At 47.5% G+C, this 25538-nt stretch overlaps 1 protein-coding gene across 1 annotated transcript in view; it reads left to right on the forward strand.

Annotated features, from left to right (window-relative positions):
• Nucleotides 1-25538, forward strand: part of LOC121650515 (titin-like) — a 202438-nt gene that overhangs the window by 175219 nt on the left and 1681 nt on the right. The window contains 36 exon segments of the mRNA XM_042002069.1: nt 54-350; nt 504-1091; nt 1204-1506; nt 2181-2477; nt 2564-2851; nt 2951-3256; nt 3397-3699; nt 3771-4076; nt 4174-5937; nt 6016-6309; nt 6482-6766; nt 7082-7381; nt 7492-9558; nt 9884-10186; nt 10279-10584; nt 10735-11025; nt 11117-11416; nt 11528-11833; nt 11985-12287; nt 12475-12756; nt 12841-13434; nt 13597-13884; nt 14003-14302; nt 14380-14682; nt 14841-15143; nt 15228-15812; nt 15901-16203; nt 16453-16752; nt 16889-17464; nt 17551-17856; nt 17989-18594; nt 18711-23893; nt 23977-24133; nt 24241-24449; nt 24568-24721; nt 24983-25468. Coding sequence (XP_041858003.1) covers nt 54-350; nt 504-1091; nt 1204-1506; nt 2181-2477; nt 2564-2851; nt 2951-3256; nt 3397-3699; nt 3771-4076; nt 4174-5937; nt 6016-6309; nt 6482-6766; nt 7082-7381; nt 7492-9558; nt 9884-10186; nt 10279-10584; nt 10735-11025; nt 11117-11416; nt 11528-11833; nt 11985-12287; nt 12475-12756; nt 12841-13434; nt 13597-13884; nt 14003-14302; nt 14380-14682; nt 14841-15143; nt 15228-15812; nt 15901-16203; nt 16453-16752; nt 16889-17464; nt 17551-17856; nt 17989-18594; nt 18711-23893; nt 23977-24133; nt 24241-24449; nt 24568-24721; nt 24983-25468 — 20142 coding nt within the window.

Genomic DNA, 25538 nt, shown 5'->3' on the forward strand with positions numbered 1-25538 from the left:
TTTCTTACAATCTTATTCCAGCACATAACAAATCACCATGCTGTGTGTCACAGAGGTGCCAAGTCCACCTATGAAACTTGGAGTAGCAAATGTTACCAAGGACAGTGTTACTATTGCCTGGACCAGACCAGAATACGACGGTGGCAGCAGAGTCACTGGTTACCTGATTGATGCCGTGGAGAAAGGACAAACCAAGTGGGTGAAGTGTGCCACAGTAAGGACCTTGACTCACACCATCAAGAGTCTGAGGGAAGGAGCAGAGTACTTCTTCAGAGTCCGTGCTGAGAACCATGCCGGACTCAGTGAGCCTAAGGAGATGATCGTTCCAGTTATTGTCAAGGAAATACAGGGTATTGTCTCACGTTTTGCTCTTACATTTTAATGACTATTAATGTTGTGTTGACATGTAGTGAAAACCAATATTAACTGATCCTTTGTGAAAGTAAATGGTATTTGTTTTGAAGTGAATTCACTTCATATTCCTGCCTTGATTTTTTAAACAGAGGCTCCAGAGTTCAACTTGCAGAACTACCCCAAGAACACAGTTTATGTAAAAACGGGATCCGACCTGACCTTCGAGATTCCCCTTACTGGCAAGCCCATGCCAAAAGTGACTGTGTCCAAAAACAATGTAGTCATCAAGGGATCCAAGAGGCTTCTGACTGAAGTAACTCCAGACAGTTTAATCATCACCCTGAATGAAAGTGTTTCAAGTGATGCGGGCAAGTACGATATCACTGCCTCCAATGCAGGAGGTACGTCCAAGATCTTCATTATATTTGTTGTGCTAGACAAACCTGGGCCTCCTATTGGCCCAGTTCAGATTGGAGAGGTTGGAGAGACCACAGTATGCCTAAAATGGGATCCTCCAGAATATGATGGTGGTAGCCCTGTTACCAATTACGTTGTTCTGAAACGTGAGACGAGCACTCCCACTTGGGCAGAGGTGTCAACTAACATTGCCAGAAGCTCCATCAAGGTGACGAAGCTGACCAAAGGAGAGGAGTATCAGTTCAGAGTCAAGGCTCAGAATCGCTATGGTGTCAGCGACCACATCGACAGCAAACCAGTCATGATAAAGCTTCCATACAGTAAGTAATCCACTCTATGAGATGGACATCCTTAATTTGCTTTTTCTTATGACAGCATTGTTTACTTTAATAAGCTTTCTGAAATAAGACTAATAGAAATACTATTTTACAGCCATCCCTGGACCTCCATCCACACCGTGGGTTAGCTTTGTTTCTAGAGAGAGCCTGACAGTCTGCTGGAATGAACCAGTCAATGATGGTGGAAATCCGGTCTTTGGGTATCACCTCCAGATGAAAGAGAGGAGTAGTATCCTCTGGCAGAAGGTCAATAAAACAGCAATTCCAGGAAACCAGTGGCGTGTCACCAACGTTTGCCCCGGACTCATCTACGAGTTCAAGGTGGCAGCTGAAAATGCTGCTGGCATTGGAAAGCTGAGCAAGACCTCTGAGGAGGTGCTTGCTATCGATGCCTGTGGTACGCTTTCATTCCACAACCTCAACAGTTTTAAGCTATTCAGAGATGATATTCCTACCTTTACCTTTAAAGCTGATATAACGTGAGCTTAAAAGAAAAGTCAGTCATTTACAATAAAATATAAGAGCTCAAATTATTTTAGTTTATGTCTGTTTCTTACAGAGTATTTAGAATAATAAAGTTTTACTGGAAAGTTTTAAGTTTCCTGAGAAGATATTGCTTTAATTTTTTTTTAAACTGTAATGGCTTATTATGATAATATGTGGATAATATTTTTTTATTTATAAGCACCTTATGAGACCCTCAAGGACACATTAGAGCATGACAAAAGAAAATAAATAAAATCAGCCTCGAAAAAAACAAATAAAGGACATAGTTATGTCAAGTCAAGTCAAATTTATTTATAAAGCACATTTAAAAACAACCTCAGTTGACCAAAGTAAGCGGATAAAAGCAGATAAAATGCCTAGGCCATCATTCAAATAAAATAAACCAATATAACACAAACTAGAAGAATAAATAGTATAAAAGTTACCTTAAAATGACATAAAACACATAAGAACATAAATAGAATAAAAACTCAATTAGAACGCTCACGCTGGAGCCAGGTGTGTTTCTAATAATAATTAAGCAGCTTTAAGTAACCTTGAACCTTTTCCACTGTAATGTCCCAGAGCCCCCAGCCAACGTCCGTATCACAGAAGTCACCAAGAACTCCGTCAGCCTCTCCTGGCAGAGGCCTCCATATGACGGCGGCAGCAAGATCACCGGCTACAGTGTGGAGAGGAGAGATGCTCCCAACGGAAGATGGGTGAAGGCCAACTTTACCAACATCATTGAAATGGGCTTCACAGTATCTGGGCTGAACCAGGATGAATCTTATGAGTTCAGAGTGTATGCCAAGAATGCTGTTGGGTCTGTCAGCAACCCATCTCTCATCGCTGGCCCTGTCACTTGCGTTGATGCATGTGGTGAGCTGTCGATTACAGATTTATATCTGATTAACTTTTATTCTTTAAATGCAGTAATTCATACATTAAATTCTCTATTCTCACAGGCGCTCCAGCCATTGATCTTCCTCCAGAGTATCTGGACGTGGTCCAGTACAAAGCTGGGGCTTCAGTGAAGCTGAGAGTAGGAATTGTTGCCAAGCCTCTGCCAACCATCGAGTGGCTCAAGGATGGAAAGGAGCTGGTAAAATCTTCCACTGTGTCTGTCGAAAGCACAACAGACTCCTCTGCTGTTCTGATCAAGGATGCAACTCGCCTTGACACTGGCTCATATGAGATCAAGATCAAGAATGTTCTGGGATCAGCATCAGCAACCATCAGGATTGAAATCCTGGGTATTTTAACTTCTGAGTTCTTCAACGGTTTCAATCAATATAATCTTAAACCACCTGTCATAGATTAATCTGTATTTGATGTTTTTAATCTTCTTTCAGATAAACCTGGACCCCCTGCTGGAATTATTAACTTCAACTCCATCACAGCAGACAAGATCGTCTTCAGCTGGGAACCTGTTCCCGAGTCCGACGAGGGAGGTTCCAAAATCACCCACTACATTGTTGAAAGGCGTGAAACCAGCAGAGTGGTCTGGTCAACAGTTTCAGATAAGCATGAGCAAACGCACATCGCTGTCGGCAAGCTGGTGCGTGGAAATGAGTATGCGTTCCGCGTCATGGGTGTTAACAAGTTCGGAGTTGGAGAGCCACTGGAGTCGGAGCCTGTCATCGCTAAGAATGCCTTTGGTAAGTTTTAGTCCTTTTCTAACCACCACATGAAATATTTGGCATCATTTTTCTTTTATTACATTTTGACTAGCAGGATTGCTTGTCATTATCAAGACATTTGGCCATTTTTTTTAACATATCTGTTGTCTTTTCTAAAGTAACTCCTGGCCAGCCTCGTACTCCTGAGGTGAACACCATCACCAAGTCAACCATGTTGGTAGAATGGGACAAGCCAGGTGTAGACGGAGGTAGCGCAGTGACAGGCTACTATCTGGAAAGACGAGATAAGAAGAGCTTGCGCTGGATCAGAGTTTATAAAGACCCTGTCACTGACATCAAACAGACTGTCTACCACCTGACAGAAGGAAACGAGTACCAGTATCGTGTCTGTGCCATTAACAAAGCTGGTGAGGGGCCGTTCTCTGATGCATCAGACTTCTATAAAGCAGCTGACCCAGTTGGTAAGTCCGCGATAATTAACAGATTAAAAGAAAATAAGATGGTTTGCCTTACAAATGTATTTTCTTCACAGATCCACCAGATGAACCTTGCAAACTGAAGGTGGTGGACTCCACCAAGACATCCATCACCTTGGGCTGGTCCAAACCAGAATGGGACGGAGGCAGTGAGGTCATAAGCTACATGGTGGAGAAGCGTGTTGAAGGAGAGGAAGTTTGGGCCATGATTACGTCTAAGGGAGAAGTCAAGACAACAGAATACACAGTTCATGACCTGAAACCAGATGTTAACTACTTCTTCAGAGTCTCTGCTGTCAACTGTGCTGGCCGTGGAGAGCCTCTGGAAATGACTGAACCTGTGCAGGCCAAAGATATTCTGGGTAAATTAAAAACTTTCATAGTGTGTCATTTTATGTACTTGGTTTGTTCACAGACAGCAGTCAAAGTAACGTCTGTATATTTTTATGATGTTCACAGAGGAGGCTCAGATTGACTCAGATGTTGCTATGAGAACTCACTACATCATGAAGGCTGGCAAGGATGTGGAGCTCTCTGTTCCCTTGAAGGGCCGGCCTGCTCCCACTGCTTCCTGGAGCAAGGGAGACGAATGTATAGACCGCGATCCCAAATACGAGTTCCATCACTCAGACACGACAACGGTGCTCGTCATGCGTGAGGTGACCAGACTTGATACTGGAAAGTACACAGTCAAGATAGAGAATGGTGTGGGAGAGCCCAAGACACTGACGCTGTCTGTGAAGGTCCAGGATAGCCCAGCTCAGTGCAGGAACCTGGTCCTGAAGGATGTGACTCGTGGAAAGGTCACTCTCTGCTGGGAGCCTCCACTCCTTGATGGCGGTGCAGAGATCACAAACTACGTTGTTGAGAAGAGGGACTCGTCCAAGAGGTCTTACTCTGCAGTGACAAACAAATGCACTGATACAACCTACACCATCGAAGATCTCTCAGAAAAGACATCCTTCTTCTTCCGTGTCTTAGCGGAAAATGAGAATGGTGTTGGCGATCCATGTGAAACACTTGAGCCAGTAAAAGCTACAGAGTCTCCAGGACCAGTCAAAGAAGTCTCAATGAAAGATTCATCTAAGACCTCTGTCACTCTTCAGTGGCTTAAACCTGACTACGATGGCGGCAGCATCATATCTGACTACGTCATTGAGAAGAAGCAGAAAGGTGAGGAGTGGTCGTTGGGAGGAACTAGCAGACAGTGTGAGTTTGAGGTCAAGAAACTCAAGGAGCACTCTGACATGTTCTTCAGAGTTGCAGCCAGGAACGAGAAGGGACAGGGCGACTTTGTTGAGACTGGGCCTATCAAGGTCATTGACTACATTATCACACCTGAGGCAGACCTGAGAGAGTACCCAGATGGCCGCATCAGTGTTCGCCTGGGTCATAATGTACACATTGAGCTGCCATACAGAGGCAAACCCAGACCAGCTGTTCTGTGGTTGAAGGACAGCCTGCCTCTGAAGGAGAGTGACCAGGTGCGCTTCAAGACAACACAAAGCAAAGCCACGTTGATGATTAAGAATGTGAAGAAGGAGAATGAGGGTAAATACACTCTGACCCTTGACAATAAGGTCAACAGGAGATCTTTCCACATCCATGTCATCACTCTTGGACCTCCATCAAAGCCTGTCGGACCCATCCACCTGGATGAAGTCAGAGCTGAGAGCATCATGATCTCATGGGAAGAACCCAACGATGATGGTGGTGGAGATATCACCTGCTACAGCGTTGAGAAGCGTGACACATCCCAGAATGGCTGGAAGATGGCCTGCTCCAGTGTACAGGGTACTCAGTTCAGGGTCCTCAACTTGATCAAGGGTGTCCAGTACCAGTTCAGAGTGTGTGCTGAAAACAGGTATGGTGTCAGCGAGCCTTTGATCTCACAGATGGTTATTGCTAAGCACCAGTTCAGGCCTCCAGGCCCACCAGGCAAGCCTGTTGTATACAACGTGACCAATGATGGCATGACAATCCAGTGGGAGAAGCCCATCTATGATGGTGGAACGCCCATCCAAGGTTACCACGTGGAGAAGAAGGAAAAGAACAGTATCATGTGGCAAAAGGTGAACACTTTGCTGATCAAGGAAACAGATTTCAGGATTTTGGAACTCATTGAAGGCCTTGAGTACTCCTTCAGAGTGTATGGTCAGAATGACGCTGGCTTCAGCCGAATGAGTGACGAGAGCAAGTCAACAATGGCCGTCAGTCCTGTTGGTAGGTGTACATTCAGACTAGTACGTTGCTCTGATTCCTTGTAAAACTTCAAACTAACTGAAATGTGGCGTCTTTCAGATCCTCCTGGCCAGCCTGACTACATCGATGTGACCAGTGACTCTGTGACGCTGAAGTGGGATGCACCTAAACGTGACGGTGGCAGCAAGATTACCAGCTACAACATTGAGAAACGTCAAGGACACGGCCGCTGGTTCAAGGCCAACCTGACCGACGTGCATGACTGTCAGTACACAGTCACAGGGTTGGCAGTGAATGAGCGCTACGAGTTCAGAGTCATTGCCAGGAATGCCATCGGTGTTGTCAGTCCCCCATCCAACTCCTCTGGCCTGATTGTTGTCAGAAGTGAAAATGGTGAGTATCGACATGGCAGAAACACGAGAGACTTTTAATGTTAATTCACACATGACAACATCTTACTGATTTGGTAATGCCCATAAACGTTTCTTCTAATTTTCTGTAACTTAATCTGTGTCTCACAGAAGTATTGTACACTGTATAATAATTCAATTTTTCTCAAATCTAGCAACTCCAAATATCGAGTTTGGTCCAGAATACTTTGAGGGCTTGACAGTCAAGGCAGGAGACAACATCAGACTGAAGGTGACCATCACTGGTCGCCCAGTTCCCAAGGTTGTCTGGTACAGAGATGGTGTGGAGGTCACCAAAAAGATGATGGACATTATCACTGTTCCTGGATCCAGCACTCTGTTTGTCAGGGATGCTGACCGCACACACCGTGGTCTCTACACCGTAGAAGCTACCAATGGATCAGGATCCAAGAAGGAAAACCTTCTTGTCCAAGTCCAAGGTATGTAGTTTAAACAGATTTATTTATTATTATTATTACATCTCTTGGCTGGAATGGGAACGCCTCAGGATCCCTCCGGATGAGCTGGTGAATGTGTATTATTAGTTTTTTATCTATCTATCTATCTATCTGTCTATCTATCTATCTATCTATCTATCTATCTGTCTATCCGTCTATCCGTCTATCCGTCTATCTATCTATCTATCTATCTATCTATCTATCTATCTATCTATCTATCTATCTATCTATCTATCTATCTATCTATCTATCTATCTATCTGTCTATCTGTCTATCTCACACATCTCTGCACTGCAGACACACCTGGGGAGCCAGTGGGACCCGTCACCTTCAGCAACATCTCAGAAGGCAAATGCACTCTAACCTGGAACCCACCAGAGAACGATGGCTGCTCTGAGATTTCACACTACATCATTGAGAAACGGGAGACTGCCAAGATCTCTTGGGCCTTGGTATCAGATGAGTGTAAAGAGTGCACGTTTAATGCAACCAAACTCATCAAGACCAACGAGTACCAGTTCAGGGTTTCTGCTGTGAACAAGTTTGGGGTTGGAAGACCTTTGGAATCCAGCCCCATCATTGCACAGATGCAATATAGTAAGTAGAACAATAAGAATGCCTAAAAAATCCTGAACATTTACAACAAAGTAAATGCATTATTTAGACTTGATAAATTTGCACTAAACTATAAAAACTGTTTCCCTTAGCAACTCCTGATGCTCCAGGAACTCCTGACACCACTGAAGTGACAGGAGAGAGCATCACCCTGTCCTGGACTCCTCCAACATCTGATGGAGGGAATCCTATTCAGTACTACATCCTGGAAAAGCGGGAGAAGAAAACTGTTCGGTTCTACAAGGTTATTACCAAAAAGCCCATCATCGAATGTGCCCACAAGGTGAAGAACCTAACAGAGGATATGGAATACGAGTTCCGTGTCATGGCTGTCAATGATGCTGGAGTTGGCACTCCAAGTAACATCTCTATGCCTATCAAGGCTGCTGAGCCAAAAGACGTTCCTTGTGCTCCGTCTGTGGTCTGTGTGTCAGACTCCACCAACACGTCAATTAGCCTGGAATGGACCAAGCCGGTAGACGACGGAGGTATGGACATTCTTGGCTACATGGTTGAGATGGTGAAAGGACAAGAGACTGAATGGAAGAGAGTAAATGAGGAGCTTTTGGCAGAAACAAATTACGTGGTGACGGGTCTGCAAACAGGAGCTGAGTACAGCTTCCGAGTTGCAGCTGTCAATCATGTGGGAAGAGGGGAAGACAAGGAGATTTCAGAACCTGCTCAGGCTGTTGACAGGTTAACAGCGCCACAGGTGGATATTGATGCCAGCTTTAGACAGACACACATTGTCAAGGCTGGAGGTTCAGTGTGTCTGGGCATCCACTTCAGAGGAAAACCCATTCCCTCTGCCACCTGGGTGAAGGAGGAAGGCGAGCTGGGTGTTATGTCAGAGGTCATGACCACCGATGGCTACAGCTCTCTCAGTATCGAGAACTGCTCAAGGAATGATACGGGCAAGTACACCGTGAACCTGGAGAACTCCAGTGGCAGCAAGGCCGTTACATTTGTGGTGAAAGTGATGGACACTCCTGGACCTCCACAGGCTGTAGCTTTCAAAGAGGTCAGCAGAGGCTCGGTCACACTTACCTGGGAGCCTCCTCTCAATGACGGTGGAGCCCGTATTCATCACTTTATTGTTGAGAGGCGTGAGGCTAGCCGGCGTACATGGCAGCAGTCTGGTGGCAAGTGCACACAGCATATGCTCAAAATCCAGGACCTGCTGGAGGGAGTGCCCTACTTCTTCAGAGTCTCTGCCGAGAACCAGCATGGTGTGGGTGAGGCATTTGAGCTGCCTGAGCCGGTCACTGCCACAGCAGAGCCAGCATCTTTAAAGAGACTGGACATCCTTGACACCACAGACAGCTCTGTTTCACTGGGCTGGACGAAGCCGGAACACGACGGTGGCAGCCGCATCCAGTGTTATGTTGTTGAGGCCAAGCCAAAGGGTACTGAGAAGTGGGTCGTGGTTGGCAACACCAAAAATCTTACCTACGACGTTGAAAAGCTCAACAAGGGCGATGAGTATGACTTCCGTGTGAAGGCCAAAAATGAAGCTGGCTACAGCCAGCCAAAGGAAACTCTGGCTCCTGTGTTGGTCAAAGAGCCTCACATTGAACCTGCTGCTGACCTCAGCGAGATCACCAACCAGCTCATCACATGCAGGTCTGGTAGCACCTTCACAATCGATGTTCCCATCAGTGGTAGACCTGCTCCTAAGGTCACCTGGAAGCTGGAGGAGATGAGGCTTAAGAACTCAGACAGAGTCTCAATCAAAGTAACTAAGAACAGAGCCAGCATCTCAGTCAAAGAGGCCATGAGAGGAGATGGTGGTAAATACCACCTAACTCTGGAGAATGTGACAGGAACCAAGACCTTTACTATTGAAGTTAATGTCACAGGCAGACCCAGTCCTCCAACTGGACCCATTGAAATCTCATCCATCACATCTGAGTCTTGCGTCGTCAACTGGCAACCACCTGAGGATGATGGCGGCACTGACATCACCAACTACATTGTGGAGAAACGCGAGTCTGGCTCGACGGCGTGGCAGCTGATCAACTCCAGCGTGAAGCGCACCTCTCTCCACGTCAGTCACCTGACCAAATACATGCAGTACACATTCAGAGTCTCTGCAGAGAACAGATTTGGTGTCAGCAAGTCCACCGAGTCTGAGACCATCGTTGCAGAGCATCCTTTCAGTAAGTGCTACTCCTTTACCTTCAGCACACACATTTTCCTGACAGTTTAACTTGAGCCCTAATAATATGAGTAATTAATCAAGGATTAGATATTTTAAGCATTTAATAATAATAATAATAATAATCATAATAATAAGAAGAAGAAGAAGAAAAAAAAACCTTTATTAGTCCCTCAGTGGGGAGTTTGCTTTGTTGCACCAGTACAGGTGCAGTAAGCAGAAGCATGCAGGTGATATCAAAAAGAACACACACACACACACAAATAATAAGTAATACGTTTTTTACAATATAAAATAAATACTAATATGACATTTTATAATTCCAGCACCTCCAGGCCCTCCAACAAGACCATCAGTCTTCAATGTCACAGCTAACACAATGACCTTAAAATGGGAGGAGCCTTACCATGACGGTGGTAGCAAGGTGACAGGCTACTGGTTAGAGAAGAAGGAGAGAAACAATATCCTGTGGGTCAGGGAGAACAAGATCCCATGCTTTGAGTGCTACTACAAGGTGGAAGGTCTGGTGGAAGGTCTGGAATACCAGTTCAGGGTTTATGCCATGAACAGTGCCGGGCTTAGCAAAGCCAGCGAGGCCTCCAAGGGAGCAGTTGCTCAAAACCCAGTTGGTGAGTTCTGACCAAGTTTGGTATTACACAATGTCCTTTTACTGGAATCACTGTTAAATACGTCTCACAACCACTTCTGCTCCGATGTTTAGATCCACCAAGCAAGCCGGAAGTCACAAATGTTACCAGAACCACCGTCTCCCTCAAATGGTCGGCCCCGTTGAATGACGGTGGTAGTCCCATTGTGGGCTACATCATCGAGCGTAAGCCTTACACCTTGACTGGTGAGGGCCGCTGGCTCAAGTGTAACTACACTAACGTGACCGACAATTTCTTCACTGTTACTGCCCTGGGAGAGGGAGAGCCGTATGAATTCAGAGTTATCGCCAAGAACGCCAACCAGGTGTTCAGCTTGCCCTCCGAGTCCACTGGATCTGTGCAGTGCAAGACGGACTTTGGTAAGATTAAAGTCTACGACACAATACCACCTCCTTCAGTTGAAGAGGCATGAGGGCAGAATGAAATGTACTTAACTTCCAACCTGACCTGCTGCAGATGAAAACCCTCAGTTTGAGTAAAGTTTGATATCGTTTGTGTCATTTCAACAGAGCCTCCAAAGGCCCAGCTGGACAGCAAACTCCTGTCTGAGACTGTGATGGTTAGAGCCGGTTCAGACCTGGTTCTGGATGCTGCAGTGGGAGGCAGGCCGGATCCCAAGGCCTCCTGGTCCAAGGGCAACAGGGAACTGGACATGTGTGAAAAATACCACCTACAATACACCCCCACCAGAGCCATGGCCATCATCAAATTCTGTGACAGAGACGACACTGGAAAATATATCCTGACCGTCAGGAACGTCAGTGGAACCAAGACTGCCGAGGTCAACGTTAAAGTACTTGGTGAGTGGCCTTTTGTTTCATGAGACCCTCACAATTCATTCTTTACTTTGTGTGTAGTGACTTGGTATGAGCCCATGTTGGTTTTTGACAGACACACCTGGAGTGTGTGAAGGCAGCATAGAGATCAGCAAGATAACGGAGGAGTCCTGCACGCTGAGCTGGAAGCCTCCTCTTGAGGATGGCGGCGACGAGGTTGCCCACTACATCGTGGAGCGGCGCGACACCAACAGACTGAACTGGGTGATCATGCATGCCGAGTGCAAGGAGCTGACCTGCAGCATCACCGGTCTGTTCAAGAACACAGAGTACCTGTTCAGAGTCCGGGGAGTCAACAAGTACGGACCCGGCGTTTACCTCCAGTCTCTGCCGGTGGTGGCCAGAAACACATTCAGTAAGTAGAAAAGGACAGTGCTGTGAATTCATGTTTAATGTACATATATAAGACATGGCAAAATTACTGATAACGTATTTATACTTGATGCTTCTTCCATATTTACTCCAGCTGTGCCCACTCCTCCTGGAGCTCCAGAGATCCTGGCATCAGGAAGGGACTTTGCCACCATTGAGTGGCTGAAACCAGAGAGTGATGGTGGCAGCCCATTAATCCATTACCTGGTGGAAAGACGTGAGCGAAAGAGTGCTCGCTGGGTTAAGGTGAACAGGGATGGTACTCATCTGGACACCACTCTAAAGGTTTCTGGATTAACCGAAGGCAACATCTACCAATTCAGAGTGACAGCCATCAACAAGGCTGGAGAAAGCGAGGCCAGCGAGGTCTCTCTGTATGTCGTCTGCAGAGTGCCAACATGTAAGCCTGTTCAGCCCCCCACCCACCACCTGAAGAACCACGTGAACGTATTAATGTGAAATCAGTGTTTTCAAACATGACTGAAAGTAAAACATCTGTAATTAATGAATCCTTTGAACTGAAATAAGATCTTTACATCATATCCTCTCAGGCACTCCTGCACCTCCTTCTATCCCTCGTATCACTGACACCCACGCTGACAGCATCAGCCTGGCCTGGTCTCGACCTGTGGAGGATGGAGGAGCTGATGTGATGGGCTACATCCTGGAGATGCAGGAAGCCGGAGCAGAGGAATGGACCAAGGCCCATGAAAAGACCCTGCGCACTACAGAGTACGTGGTGACCGCACTTTCTGCAGGCAAGAAGTACCGCTTCAGAGTGGCCGGCATCAACATCAACGGTACCGGAGACTTCAGTGAACCATGTGCTGAAACTGAGCCAGTGGAGAGAATCGGTGAGCACAGTTAATAATAAGTAATAGCAACAACTAACACCAAATCCACTTCTTTCATCGGCCTGTGTCTTCACTTACGTCCCCTTTGTGTTTCATAGCAAAAAGAAGCAGCTTACTCACACCTGTAACTGTTGAATTTCTCCAGAATGAACCAACTAAACCAGTTTTATTTCTCGTGTCTTAACAGAAACTCCTGATTTCGAGCTCCACGATGATCTCAAGAAGACCATCTGCCTTCGTGCGGGCGGCTGCCTCCGTCTCTTCGTCAGCGTCACGGGTCGTCCCGCTCCTACCATCACTTGGAGCAAGCCAGGTGCTGACCTCCAAACCAGAGGCTTCATTGAGGTCACCTGCACATCCACCACTCTCATCATTGACAAGGTCCACCGGTACGATGCTGGCAAGTACACGCTGGTGGCTGAGAACTCTGCTGGCAAACAGGAAGTCAGCATTCTCGTCAAGGTCTATGGTGAGTTGATGGAAATATTTCCTTAAAATCAAAGAAAAATCTTTTGTGGTTTAATCTGACAGCAAAATGTATTTTCCTTTTTAGATACTCCTGGACCGACTGGACCAATCAAGATCAAGGAGCTCACCAAGGAGTCTGCTACCATCTCTTGGGAAGCCCCAGCTGTGGATGGTGGTGCTCCTGTCAACAACTACGTCATTGAGAGACGTGAGGCTTCCATGAGAGCCTACAAAACAGTCACGTCCAAGTGCAGTAAAACATCCTACAAGATCGATGGCCTGATGGAGGGCATGCTGTACTACTTCCGGGTCCTCCCTGAAAACATCTATGGCATCGGTGAGCCCTGCGAGACTCCAGATGTCATCCTGGTGTGTGACGTGCCTCTTCCACCACACAAGCTGGAGGTGGTTGATGTCACCAAGACCACAGTCACTCTGGGCTGGGAAAAGCCCGAGCATGATGGTGGCAGCAGACTCACCGGCTACGTTGTTGAAGCTTGCAAGTTTGGCACTGATAAATGGATGAAGGTGGCCACGCTAAAACTCACAGACTTTGAACACACCATCGAGAAACTGACGGAGAATGAGCAGTTCTTGTTCAGAATCAAAGCCGTCAACAGCAGAGGAGCCAGCGAACCCAAGGAGCTAGTTTCTGCCGTCACTGTGCAGGAGCAGAGAGGTAACACCAACCTTCAGAAATGCATGCAAATATATTTAAATTCCTTAAGTTCAAGGAAAATTAAAAACTAACTGAATTTTTGCCAAGCAGAGACATTTGGTATATCACAGCGCAGTTTCTCACAATTGTTAATGAAAACTTCTTTTTGTTTTTTTCTTTCAGTGATGCCTATGGTGGACTTCTCCAATATTCCTCAGAAGGTTGTCAACGTCCTAGCGGGTAGGACCCTGGAACTGGACCTGCCCATCATCGGCAGACCTCCTCCTGTATGCTCCTGGTACTTTGGCGACAGCAAGCTGAAGATCACAGAGCGTGTCAAGATCCAGCGCACCGGCAAGTTCTCCAAGCTGACTGTGTCCGACACAACCATCGACGACACTGGAGACTACACCCTGGAGGTGAAGAATGCTGTCGGCATCATCGCTGAGGTCATCAAGGTCATCATTCTCTGTAAGAAGCCATTCCTCACTTTTAGTCATCTGTTCCTGTCCAGATTAACTGAATTACATTTTATCAACACCAACCTGTACATCTCTAACTACCACTTCTGTTGCTCCACTTCCTCCAGCTAAACCTGACGAACCAGCTGGACCCTTCAGCTTTGATGAGGTTGATGCTACTACTGTCACCTGCAGCTGGAATCCTCCACTCAGAGATGGTGGAGCTCCCGTCAGCGGTTACGTGGTGGAGCAGCGTGATGCTCACAGGCCTGGATGGGTGCCTGTCTGTGACTCTGTCAGCAGACCAACGTTCAAGTTTGAGAACCTCATTGAGGGAGATGAGTATGTCTTCCGTGCAGCTGCCACAAATCGATACGGCACTGGAGAGTTCCTGCAGTCAGAGATCGTCACATGCAAGAGCTTGAAGAGTGAGTGATTCGATCCAGACCTAATCTAAACTTATGGTAAAAAAGCAGAATGGCAACGTGTTTTGCTTCCTCCCCAGATGTGCCTGGACCTCCTGGCCGTCCAATCATCTTTGACGTGTCTCGTGATGGCATGACTGTAGCCTGGGAACCACCAGAGGAAGATGGTGGTCTTGAGGTCTCTGGATACATCATTGAGCGCAAGGAAGTCAGATCTGACAGATGGGTGCGTGCCAACAAGAACCCCATCACCATGACCAGGTACAGATCTACTGAGCTGATTGAGGGTCTGGAGTATGAACACAGAATCACTGCCATGAACACCAGAGGCCTGAGCAAGCCAAGTCTATCATCCAAACCAGCTGTGGCAACCGATCCTATTGGTAAGAAAAAGCTTTGGTAGGAAGTTTAGAAAACTTTAAACTGCTACTCTGAAATCATGTGGTTGACATGAAAAACACGTACAAACAAATAGAGGCGTTTTCTACAAGATATTCAAGTAGCAGCTGGAAGTGCTGACATGCAACTCTTTGCTGTGCAGATCCACCTGGCTGTCCTCAGAACCCGAGGATCACAGACACGACCACATCCTCCGTGTCGCTGGCCTGGAGTCCACCTGATGATGAGGGAGATGCCAGGGTGGATGGTTATCTGATTGAGATGCAGAAGGTGGGCACAATGGCCTGGATCAAGTGCAACACCACACCATCTATGATCTGCGAGTACACACTGACCAACATGCCACAAGGAGAGGAATTCAAATTCCGTGTGATGGCCTGCAATGCCGGTGGCTCTGGAGAGCCTGCTGAAGTACCTGGAACTGTCAAGGTTATTGAGATGCTTGGTAAGAACACAAAAAATCATGTAAATGTGGGGATTTGAATTTGTTTAAAATGAATATGACCTATGCAACATAATTGTTTTCCAGAATCCCCTGACTATGAGTTGGAATTGAAATACAAAGACGTGTACATAGTACGCTATGGAGGAGTGCTTCGACTCTCCGTACCCGTCAAAGGTAAACCTCAACCAACCTGCAAGTGGTCCAAGGATGGTGATGCTGTCTCCACCAAAGCTATGATTGCCTCCAATGAGGATGCCAGCGAACTAGTGATCAAGGGAGCAGAGAGGAGTGACTCTGGCCTGTACAACCTCCTGCTGGAAAATAAGGTTGGCAAGAAGAAAGCCCAAATCAAGGTCAAGGTCATCGGTCGCCCAAGTGCTCCAGAAGGACCAATGGTGTTTGGGGATATTCAAGCCAACTCAGTAAAGGTGTCCTGGAACGCACCCACTGATGATGGAGGTTCAGAGATCCTGGGTTACATCGTGGAGAGGCGTGAGGCAGCCAGAAATGCCTGGTACACCGTGGACTCCAGAGTGACTGAAACTCAGCTTGTTGTTAAAGGCCTGAAGGAGGCAACAGCGTACCACTTCAAGGTCACAGCGGAAAACTCCTTCGGTAACAGTGCCTCTCTGAAGTCTGAGCAGCCAGTGGTACCCAAGACTGCTCTCTGTAAGTATTTTGTGCTCAGAGAAACACCTTTGAACAGTTTGAAACCATTAAGGTATATAAAAAATGCCTCCTCTGCCTTTCAAACCAGGTGTCCCCGAGCCTTCCAGCACCCCACCAGAGATCATGGATGTCACCAAGAGTTCAGTGGCTCTTGCCTGGTCCAGACCAAAGGACGATGGTGGCTCTGCTATCACCGGCTACTTCGTTGAGTACAAGGTGGTGTCCGCTGAGACGTGGTCCCGCCATGGAGTCAAGATAACTTCTACTATGTTCACTCTGCCTGGACTCACCCCTGACACAGAGTACCAGTTCCGCATCATCGCTGTCAATGACATAGGCGAGGGCGAGGCTGGTCCTGCATCCGACCCTGTCATGTGCAAAGATCCATTTGGTAAGTGTCCTATTAATGCTGTAAGGAAGAACTAATGGAGTTTTAGTGGACATGATACGACAAACTCTTAATGATATCTAAGTTAATAGAAAAGAAAATTTCATCTGTTGGTTTATCAATATTACCTCTTGTGGTATTAGTCTGGCTCACTGTCTCTCCTTCCATTTTACTGACAGTGACTTCAAAATAATTGGAGATATTAAGTAGAACCACAGTATTAAATGGACTTTTCTGTTTCCCCCCCTTCAGACAAGCCCAGCCAACCAGGTGAGATTGACATGGTGAATGTGAGTAACAACTTTATCACCATCCGTTGGCAACCTCCAGAGTGTGATGGTGGAAAGGAGGTCCTGGGCTACTGGGTTGAATACAGGAAGTCCATAGAAAGCACATGGAAGAAGTGCAACAAGCAGAGACTGAAGGAGAAGGAGTTCACCATGACAGGACTGGCTGAGGCCACAGAATACGAGTTCAGAGTGTTTGCTGAGAATGAAACGGGAATGAGCCGACCTCGTAGGACCGCCACATGCATCAAGACTAAACTGAGTAGTGAGTACACCCAAATATCATGAGAAAAGTCTGAGAATGAACTCCCCTTGCTGACCCAGATTAGCTGAACTCTGTTTTACATACTACACAATGTTTTTGTGTTTCATACATGTACGTTCTTGTCTTGCACCTTCAGTTGAAAGCAAACCAAGCCTGAGGAAGGAAATGGATGAAGTAACTGCCAAGCTTGGCCAGCCTGCAGTCATGAAGTGCCAAATTATTGGCAGACCTGTCCCAGAAATTAAATGGTATCATGCCAGCAAGGAGATTGTTGAGTCCCGCAAGTACGAGATAAGCTCCGACGGCCGCAACCACTGTCTGTCTATCATGACTGACCAGCAGGAGGATGAGGGAGAGTACACCTGCAAGGCCATTAATGATGCTGGAGAAGCTGAGACCTCTGGGGTTCTGGTGTTAGAGGCTGCTCCATCCTTCCACCCTGACTACCCACTGAAGGACACCTACTTTGCAGGAATGGGAACGACTCTGCGTATCCACGCTGTTTACATTGGTCGTCCTGAGCCGAAGATCATGTGGCTGCATGGGGCAAAGACACTGGAGAATACCGAAGACATTAGCATCGAGACCACTGAGCACTACACACACCTGGTCATCAAGAATGTCCAGCGTAGAGTTCATGGAGGAAAATACAGGATCAGACTGCATAACCACTTTGGCAGGGCAGACACTGCATTCAGTGTTGAAGTCTATGGTACGTTATGTACATGACCGTTCAAAATCTGTAACGGTGACATTATCTTATTATAAAATACTAAAATTCAATGCCTTTGTTCCCAGACAAACCTGATATTCCTCAGGGTCCCATCGTCCTGGAAGCCCTCCTCAAGAACTCCGTCATCATCAGCTGGAAGCCTCCAAAGGATGATGGAGGCTGTATGATCACCAACTACATTGTGGAGAAGCGCGAGGACAAGGAGGGCACCGAGTGGGAACTGGTGTCCTCATCCATCAACAGCACATCCTGTCGTGTGCCCAACCTCATTGACAGTGCTGGATACTTCTTCCGTGTATATGCCCAGAATCGCTATGGCAACAGTGACCCTCTGGAGCTGACTCTCCCTATTCTGATCAAGAGCCAGCTGGGTAAGTGTAATACGATGTTGAGAGATGTTTCATGAGAAACTGCCTTTCTAAAACCCAGGCAGAGGAGAGACACCCAGCAACCTTGTGCAAAGTCCTGACAACAGCTTTGTGTTTATATGTTCATGTCCACAGAGAAACCATCACCACCTTTGTCACCAGTTGTTTCTGGAATCACCAAAGACTCCTGTGTGGTTTCCTGGAAACCTCCACTCAGCGATGGAGGATCCAAGATCAAGAGCTATTGCCTTGAAGAGAAGCACAAGAAGGATAAGAAGGAATGGACTGAATGGGCTCCGGTGACCACAGATGACATCAAACAAACGGTGTTCTCTGTCAAGCGCCTGACTGAGGGCATGCAGTACATCTTCCGTGTGAAGTGTGAGAACCTCGGCGGACAGAGCGACTACAGCGAGGAGACTGCTCCCATGGTTCCAGCGGCAGCAGTGGAGGTCCGTGCTCCAGCCTTTAAGGAGGAGCTGAGGAACATGAGTGTTAAGTACAAAAGCAATGCTACACTTGTCTGCAAGATCACAGGACAGCCCAAGCCTGTGATTAAATGGTTCAGACGAGGAAAGGAGATCCATTCAGATGGAAAGAAGATCAAGATCCAGGAGTTCAAGGGAGGATATCACCAGCTGGTCATCACTGAGGCTGATGAGGAGGACTCCACAGTGTATCAGATCAGGGCTACCAACCAGGGAGGCTCCATCTGTGCTACAGTCTCTCTGGATGTCGAAAGTAAGTATACAAGTTCTCAATTTCTCGACGTAAACGTAAATAAGTTGTTTAGAAGAGATTTATACACATTCAAATATAACACATCTGCTCACAGAAAATATTTCTTTCATTTCTAGTTCCTGCCAAGATCAACCTGCCAAAAAATCTGAAGGACAAGGAGGCTATCCCTGCCCTGCGTGGGGAGGTGGTCAACATCAAGATCCCTTTCAGTGGTAAACCAGATCCTGTCATCACATGGCAAAAGGGACAAGATCTCATTGACAGCAATGGCCACTACCAGGTCATTGTCACCAGATCTTTCACTTCCTTGGTGTTCTCAAGCGGAGTGGAGAAGAAAGATGCCGGTTTCTACATTGTCTGTGCCAAGAATAGGTTTGGCATTGACCAGCAAACGGTTGAGCTGGATGTTGCTGATGTACCTGATCCACCGCGCGGTATCAAAGCCAGTGACATCTCCAGAGACTCAGTCACTCTGAACTGGGTGGCCCCTGCAAATGATGGTGGCAGTAAAGTTGTAAGCTACATCATTGAGAAGTGTCCCACCACCGCCGAGAGGTGGCAGCGCGTCGCCCAGTCCCGTGACACCCACTACACTGTCACTAATCTGTTTGGAGGCACAAGCTATCAGTTCAGAGTTATTGCTGAGAACAAGTTTGGACAGAGCGCCCCATCTGAGACCAGTGGACCAGTCATGACCAAAGAAGACAAATCTCGAGTCCTGCTTTATGACAGGGAGGTCGATGATACTGGTCGTGTCCCTAAAGGCAAGGCTCAACACTCAGATTCCAAAAATCTGCACAACAAATATGCCATTGCAGAGGAACTGGGCAGAGGTCAGTTTGGTATTGTCCACCGCTGCGTAGAAATCAGCACTGAGAAGACTTACATGGCCAAATTTGTCAAAGTGAGAGGGGCTGATCAGGCAATTATCAAGAAAGAAATAGCAACCCTGAATCTGGCCAAACACACCAACTTCCTACTCCTCCAGGAGTCTTTCGACAGCCCTGAGGAGCTGGTGATGATTTATGACTTTATCTCCGGTGCGGACATCTTTGAGCGTCTTAGTACATCTGAGTTTGAGCTGAGTGAGCGGGAGGTTGTTAACTACATTAGGCAGGTGTGCTCATCCCTGGAGTTCTTGCATGCTCAGAGCTATGGACACTTTGACATTAGACCTGAAAACATTGTGTACATGACTAGAACCAGCTCTAATGTGAAGATTATTGAGTTGGGACAGTGCAGACATCTAACTCCTGGAGACCAGATAAAGATTCAGTATACCACGGCAGAATATGCTGCCCCTGAGATCCACCAGTGTGACATGGTTAGCACAGTCACTGACATGTGGTCAGTCGGTATCCTTGCCTATGTACTCGTCAGTGGAATTAATCCATTCACAGCTGAAACCAATCAGCAGATGATCGATAATATTTCCAATGCCGCCTACAGCTATGATGATGAGTCCTTCAAGCAGGTCAGTGTAGAAGCACTAGACTTCACAGACCGGCTGATGACAAAGGAACGTAAGCACCGTATGACTGCAGCTGAGGCTCTGCAGCATCCTTGGCTCACAAAACCTGCAGAAGATGTCAGTGCCAGAGCAATCCCAACTGGCAGGCATAAGAGATACTACCAGACCATGGTGAGGAAAGAATGGAACACTGTTGTGTCCGGTGCCCGGGTAGCCAGCGGTGGATCCATCAGGTCACAGCGTGGCGTCTTTGTTGCCAAGGTGAAGATCGCTCCATTTGAACACGGTCCACTTGCAGGCCAGATCAGCCATGTTGTGGCCAGTGATGGAGACAATGTAAAGTTCACCTGCAACATTGACAACTATGATAGCAGTACGGAAGTGACATGGTACTGTGGTGTCAGGCAGCTTGAGGCTGGAGACAAACATGAAATTGAATATGAAGATGGCCTGGCCGTGATTACCATAAACAAGGTCACCAGAGCAGATGATGGCACGTACAGATGTAAGGTTGTGAATGAGTATGGAGAGGACAGTGCCTATGCAGAGCTGTTTATCAGTGGTGTGAGGTCCTACCGAGACTTCTTCACAACCCGAGTTGTAAAGAAAACAAAGCGCAGAGTTGACACTGCCAGAATGCTTCAGAAACCACCGGAGTTCACCCTTCCCCTGGTCAACCGCACAGCCTATATTGGTGAGGATGTGCGCTTTGGTGTCACTATCACTGTTCACCCTGAGCCTCGTGTCATCTGGCACAAATCTGGACAGAAGCTAATCCCTGGAAACGATGACAGGAAATACACCTTCATCAGCGACAAGGGTCTGTACCAGCTCATCATCCACAACCTGGAGATGGAGGATGATGCTGAGTATAGCGTTGTGGCCCGTAACAGATACGGGGATGATAGCTGCAAGGCTCGTCTTACTGTCGTTCCCCGACCTAAACCAGCAGACCTTACCCTAAGGCCCATGTTCAAACGGCTGCTTGCAAATGTTGAGTGCAGGGAGGGTCAGAATGTCCGCTTTGAGATTAGAGTTTCTGGCCATCCAGCACTGAAATGGGAGAAGGATGGCACACCTCTAGCCTTTGGACCATCCATTGAGGTTGTCCATGAAGGTCTGGACTACTTCATCCTTCATGTGAGAGACACTCTGCCTGAGGACTCTGGTGTGTACAGAGTTACAGCCACCAACTCAGCTGGATCTGCCAGCTGCCAGGCAACGCTCAAAGTCGAGCGCAGCACTCATGTGAAGAAGGACTATGAGACCAGTGAAAAGGAGAAGGAAAAATCAGCTGGGAAGGAAGAGATGGACAAGAAGGTCCGGCTGTCTCAGATTTTGTCTGGCACTGTTGTGACACCTCTACCGCCTGCAGCTGTACAGGCAGTCAGGGAAGCAGCCACCATGTTCAAACCTGCCGTCACAACCAAGAAGGGTGAGAAGACCGAGGCTGAGATACAGAAAGAAAAAGAGGAGAGGAAGAAGCGGGCAGATGAAAAGAGGCTGCGTATGCCTTACGTTGTCCCCACGCCTCGCATCATTAACCCAGCTGTTCTTGAGGAGGATGTGGAAATAAAACACTTCCAGCCACTCTCTGACATGAAGTGGTACAAGAAGCTGAGGGATCAGTACGAGTTCCCTGAGCCAATGGAGAAAATCAGCCAGAAGAGAATGAAACGTATTCGCCTCTCCAGGTGGGAACAGTTCTATGAGGTGCCCGTCAGGATCAAGGAACACTACAAGCCTAAGTGGCGTCTCACATCCATGACTCAGGACGACTTGGAGACTGTGAGGCCTGCAAGGCACCGCAGTCCTTCCCCTGAGATGGAGGCCTACCGCAGGATCCGGAGGAGGTCCCTGGGTGATCTCTCAGATGAGGAGCTGCTGCTGCCAGTGAATGAGTATCTGTCCATGAAGAGAACGGAGGAGGAAAGACTTCGCCTGGAGGACGAGCTGGAGCTGGGCTACTCTGCTTCTCCACCTAGCCTCAGTCCAGTTCGCTTTGAACTGTCTGCTTTACGTCCTTCATCGCCAAGAAGAGCCTACAGTGATGATGAAGAGGGCGAAGAAGTCCAAAGATATGACTCCTACAGAATTCCATCTAAATACGAGGCTGGCCCAAGCTTTGTTGACCTCCGCCAGCGTCATGACAAAGCTACGTACAAACCTCCAAGGCAGAAGCAAAGGGTGTATGAAGAGAGGGAAGATCAGGAGCTGCTGCGACCACATACAACCACGCAGAGAATCTCCTCTTACAAGAGTGAACTCAAACGCATGGACTTTGAGGAGAAGACGCGAATCTCTAAAAAGGAAACAGCTGTAACAGTTTCAACATTTTCTGAGGCCGTTGAATCTGAGCATCTGACAGCTTTCACATCAGAATATATTCCTAAACCAATCAAGAAGCTCCCTGAACCTGAGATAAAGACGTCACCTGCCGTGGAAAAAGCTTTGAGGACTGATGTTACTCTTCCTAAAGTGGACTTCATGTCCAGATATGAGGAGAGGAAGCAGACTCTCAGATCAGAGAGGAGATCTATGGAGAAGAAAGTTGAGATGGTGACACAGGCCCCCTTCAGCCTTGACCACGCTCCACGCATTACCATCAGGATGCGGTCTCATCGCGTCCCCTATGGCTGTCACACAAAGTTTACCCTGAACATCCAAGCCAAACCTGAGTCGCAGGTCCAGTGGTTCCACAACGGAAAAGAGATCCATCAGAGCAGGAAATACCTTATGACCAACATGAGTGGAGTTCTGACTCTGCAGATCATCAGCTGTGTGACTGAAGACTCTGGTACCTACCGTGTAGTCTGCAAGAACACTAAAGGAGAGACTTCTGACTATGCAACACTCGATGTAGCAGGGGAAGAATATGCTGCATACTCATCTCTCCGCAAAGCAGAGGAGCCTCCATCTGTCCATCTTCCAGAGATGACTCAAACAGATGTTTACCACGTTTCATCGTCTACAACAACAGTGAAGGAAGCTGTGACTGAAGCTGTGACTGAAATTGTGACTGAAGCCACTGCAGTGGTGGAATCTGCTGCTGTGGAGGTGAGGGAGAAACCAAGTGCTCCAGCCAAGATCCTCACCAAACCACAGTCCCTGACTGTGGACGAGGGAGAAAATGTCAGGTTTGAATGTGATGTGGATGGTGAACCAGCACCTTCTATCACCTGGTTGCATGAAGGAGAAGTTGTTGGTCCCTCTGCCCGTCACCATATCGTCTCCACCCAGTACAACTCCAGCTTTGAGATCTCTGACGTTGAGATGTCAGATGAAGGCAGCTACACACTTGTGGTGGAAAATGCTGGAGGAAAACAAGAGGCCTATTTCACTTTAACCATCCGCAAGTCTGAGTCGAAGGAGAAAGTGGCAGCTAGAGTCACTTCTCCAGAAGCAAAATCCCCTCTTGCCAAATCTCCCGAGCCAGTCAAGTCTCCCACGGGAGTAAAGTCTCCAGTGTCCCCAAAGAGTCCTGCACCAACATCTCCAACGCCAAAGTCCCCAACCCCAAAGTCCCCAACGCCAAAGTCCCCAACGCCAAAGTCCCCAACCCCAAAGTCCCCAACGCCAAAGTCCCCAACCCCAAAGTCCCCAACCTCAAAGTCCCCAACCCCAAAGTCCCCAACCCCATCTGAGCGGGAACAAATGGTCTCTCCAATCAAATCCCCAAAGAAAGTGGTGTCACCACCTCTTGGAATGAAGCCGGCCTTCTCAGCTGGGCTTAGTGATGTCTCTTTTGGTTCTGACTCTATCATCAAGCTATCGGTGAGAGTGACTGGAGAACCCAAACCTGCCATCACCTGGAAGAAGGATGGAAAGGTAACATGTTTAAAGACTTGCTTCCTCCTTTTCAAAAGAAATTAAATGTGACCGAACGTTAGTGACTTTTTCCTGATCAACAGGTTCTGTCTCAGGGTGGGAAGTATGAAATATTTGAGGATTATGGCTCCGCTCATCTGGAGATCTATGAATCTGAGGTCTCTGATAGTGGCATGTACATGTGCACGGCTGCTAACAGTGCTGGAGCAGTGTCAACAACGTGCATGGTTACTGTACAAGGTGGGACGCCATCAGATTGTGAAACAACTGCATTCAAAATGTGTAGCTGTATTTGGTTTCCTACCATAAACATGCAGGACGTATTTATGTGTTCATTTCTGTTATAGATGTAAAGATCTCCCAAACAAAAGCCACAGAGGAAGTCCTGGAAAAGGAGACAGTACATGAGGAAATCTTGCCCTCAGCTACCACAGCGCCCTTCTTCCTGCTGCAGCCCAGGTCCCAGAACGTTACCGAGGGGCAAAATGTTGAATTCACCTGTGAGATTGCAGGAGAGCCTTTTCCTAAAGTGGAATGGCTGAAAGACAACATGACTGTGAGTCAGTTTGCTGATTCAACATTTTTATTTTTTTATTTTTAGATTAACTTGTGTAGACAAGTTAATCTAAAAATAAAAAATAAAAAAAAACACTGAACTCTGTGTCTCTTTGCAGATATCTGCTACATCCAACATTAGACTGAGCCACTCTATGAGCATTTACACCCTGGAGATATGTGACGCTGCAGCTGCAGACAGCGGGAAGTACACGGTTACAGCCACAAACCAGTTTGGACAGTGTTCTGCAACGTCCTCCCTCAGCGTCCTCAGTAAGTCCCTCAGTTCCAGCTGGACATGTTTAGATGTGCTACGCTGCATTTTATTGACTTGCATGTTAGAATTTGTGAAGCAAAATGACTTGGGTTGCTCCAAACTTCCCTAAACTCAAGGCCAAACCTCCAATGCAGCCTTAAAATGTTTCCATTGGGAATCCAAGACCCTGCAGCCTCCAGCCATCATATGTGCGTACTGTGTGTCAGATTTGTGCACATTGTGGTCTGAGAGTTGTGCTTGTTGTTTGCATTTTGCAGCTCTGATTGAGGAACCAAAAAAAACGATTTCTGCTGGCACTGCTGTGAGCAGGGTTCATACGCAGGCCTCCTCCATGCAGGCCTCCTCCATGCAGGCCTCCTCCATGCAGGCCGCCTCCATGCAGGCCTCCTCCATGCAGGCCGCCTCCATGCAGGCCGCCTCCATGCAGGCCTCCTCCATGCAGGCCGCCTCCATGCAGGCCGCCTCCATGCAGGCCTCCTCCATGCAGACCTCCTCCATGCAGGCCGCCTCCATGCAGGCCTCCTCCATGCAGGCCTCCTCCATGCAGGCCTCCTCCATGCAGACCAGCAGCTCCCACTCCACTGGTGACCAGTTTTCCTTAGAGAGCATGTCTGCAGCTAGCATGTCTGTCATGATGGCGGAGTCGGTGGTTTCCATGAGCTCCAGCAGCCAGACCATGGAAATGTCTGTCCTCCCGCATGTAAAGGCCTCCTCCTCCTCACTGACAGCTGGGCTGAAAACAGGTGAGATCTTACATGTTGCTGGACGTGCACGTGAAGTGTGACAGGAAGTGGAAATCCTGAGGGAGGAAAT

Source organism: Melanotaenia boesemani, chromosome 12, assembly GCF_017639745.1.
Source record: "Melanotaenia boesemani isolate fMelBoe1 chromosome 12, fMelBoe1.pri, whole genome shotgun sequence".
In the NCBI taxonomy this organism is placed as follows: Eukaryota; Metazoa; Chordata; class Actinopteri; order Atheriniformes; family Melanotaeniidae; genus Melanotaenia; species Melanotaenia boesemani.